General features: G+C 32.8%; 1 protein-coding gene across 1 annotated transcript; it reads left to right on the top strand.

Moving 5' to 3' along the window:
- Nucleotides 1–603: 603 nt before the first annotated feature.
- On the top strand, nt 604–1,224 carry LOC121740251. Its single transcript, XM_042132892.1, has 2 exons — nt 604–1,022; nt 1,108–1,224. Exons 1-2 carry the CDS (start codon nt 653–655, stop codon nt 1,209–1,211), a joined length of 474 nt encoding a protein of 157 aa, XP_041988826.1. The 5' UTR covers nt 604–652; the 3' UTR covers nt 1,212–1,224.
- Nucleotides 1,225–2,048: the final 824 nt, after the last annotated feature.

Here is a 2,048-nt window from a genome sequence, read left to right as displayed (position 1 = left end):
CGTCATAGTCCAAGAGCCCGTGAGGGCCAGACCTTCGTCTTTTTATAAAACCTGAAAGTTCTTCTGTGTATATCCCCAATACAGGTAAGAATGATCCCCACCCATGAAACCTGGGTAGTGGTGGCTTTGGCAGGTAATAGGTAGCAAAGGTGTAAAAAATTCCGCCTCAAATTTATCAATTTATAAAACTCAATTTCTTTATATTTTATTCATAATAATATTAAAACTCGCGTTGCTCATTGCCAGACACTTAGTATGGTTACAACCCCCTGCCGGACACCCCTAAACTATTATAATTTGTAATTATACATACGTTATATTATAAAAGCTAAATTTTACATATGTTTTTTGGAGAACTATTTAATAATGTTTCCTTAGTAGCCGGACAGTTTCGAGGGTTCTATCGTCCTGCCAGACGTATTGAATGTGTACAATACTTGTGAGCGCGAGGAGCATATATAGCAACGGGTGCGAGTGAAATAGAGTGTTCGGTCTATTGCGATCCTTTACTGCGCATCAGCTGCTTATTGTGTATTATGCAGTGAGCGGTTATGCTGATAGTAAACGATACAACGTTCAATATATGAACGTTGTATTATTTTTCTGTGTAATTCATAAAATAAAAGTGATCTAGTTGTAATTGAAAGTTATCATGAGTGAAGAAGAAGTGAAAGTAGTTTGCTTCGTTTGCAAAAAAAGTGGTGAAGATATAATAATGTTTTCTGAGGAGACTTTAAAAAGATGTCAGAATATTCTAAAATTAAGAAAAATACACAAACTTAAATATAAAGACATTATTTTACCTAGTGAATATACAGAGAGTGGTTATCACAGAACATGTTATAAAGCATTTACAGGTCTAATGAAAAAATACTTCAGCTCTGAACCTTTAAGTTCTGAAAAAACAACATATGAACCAGTAAATAATGGTTGGATTTTGGAAGATGACCACTACCAGTTTAAATGGTTTGAAGGGGATCAACTACCGAATTATGTCAGTGAATCGCTTAAAACCGTATCAGGTATATAATAATTATGTTAAATTATTTCACATTCATTTGTGACTAATTAAAATTAAATTAATTTGGTTTTATTTTACTATTGCAGAAGCAGGCGAAGAAGACGATGTTGATAACGATGAATCTAGGGAGTGGAGTAGCAGTGACGACGAAAATGAAGATATCAACTACGATGACAATGAAGAAGATTAAATATTTGATTTAAATAAATTCATTTTCCTTTAAATTTTTTATTAACAAAAAAATTGTTCTTCCGTATAATAAACAATAAGATTTTGATGACTTTGAAATTTCAGTTGAATTAAATATAATAAACTTCATAAAATTTAGAAATAATATGAATTGAGTTACTAGATTTTTGATATGATTGATATTTTATTGTAAAATTTTACAGAATATTGTTTTAAAAATTTATTGCTCAGCCTGTAATAATTTTATTCAATCAAATTTCTCAAAAAATTAGAAAAAAGATTACTAGATAATTCGGAGTAAACAACAGTAGATGTGCAGTAAAGGATCGCAATAGACCGAACACTCTATTTCACTCGCACCCGTTGCTATATATGATCCTCGCGCTCACAAGTATTGTACACATTCAATACGTCTGGCAGGACGATAGAACCCTCGAAACTGTCCGGCTACTAAGGAAACATTATTAAATAGTTCTCCAAAAAACATATGTAAAATTTAGCTTTTATAATATAACGTAAGTATAATTACAAATTATAATAGTTTAGGGGTGTCCGGCAGGGGGTTGTAACCATACTAAGTGTCTGGCAATGAGCAACGCGAGTTTTAATATTATTATGAATAAAATATAAAGAAATTGAGTTTTATAAATTGATAAATTTGAGGCGGAATTTTTTGCACCTTTGCTACCTATTACCTGCCAAAGCCACCACTACCCAGGTTTCATGGGTGGGGATCATTCTTACCTGTATTGGGGATATACACAGAAGAACTTTCAGGTTTTATAAAAAGACGAAGGTCTGGCCCTCACGGGCTCTTGCTCTATCACGCATACAACTT

This window comes from Aricia agestis, chromosome 3 (genome assembly GCF_905147365.1).
Source record: "Aricia agestis chromosome 3, ilAriAges1.1, whole genome shotgun sequence".
Taxonomy (NCBI): domain Eukaryota; kingdom Metazoa; phylum Arthropoda; class Insecta; order Lepidoptera; family Lycaenidae; genus Aricia; species Aricia agestis.
The sequence above is the reverse complement of the archived record's forward strand: the minus strand, read 5'-3'. Positions and strand labels throughout refer to the sequence as shown.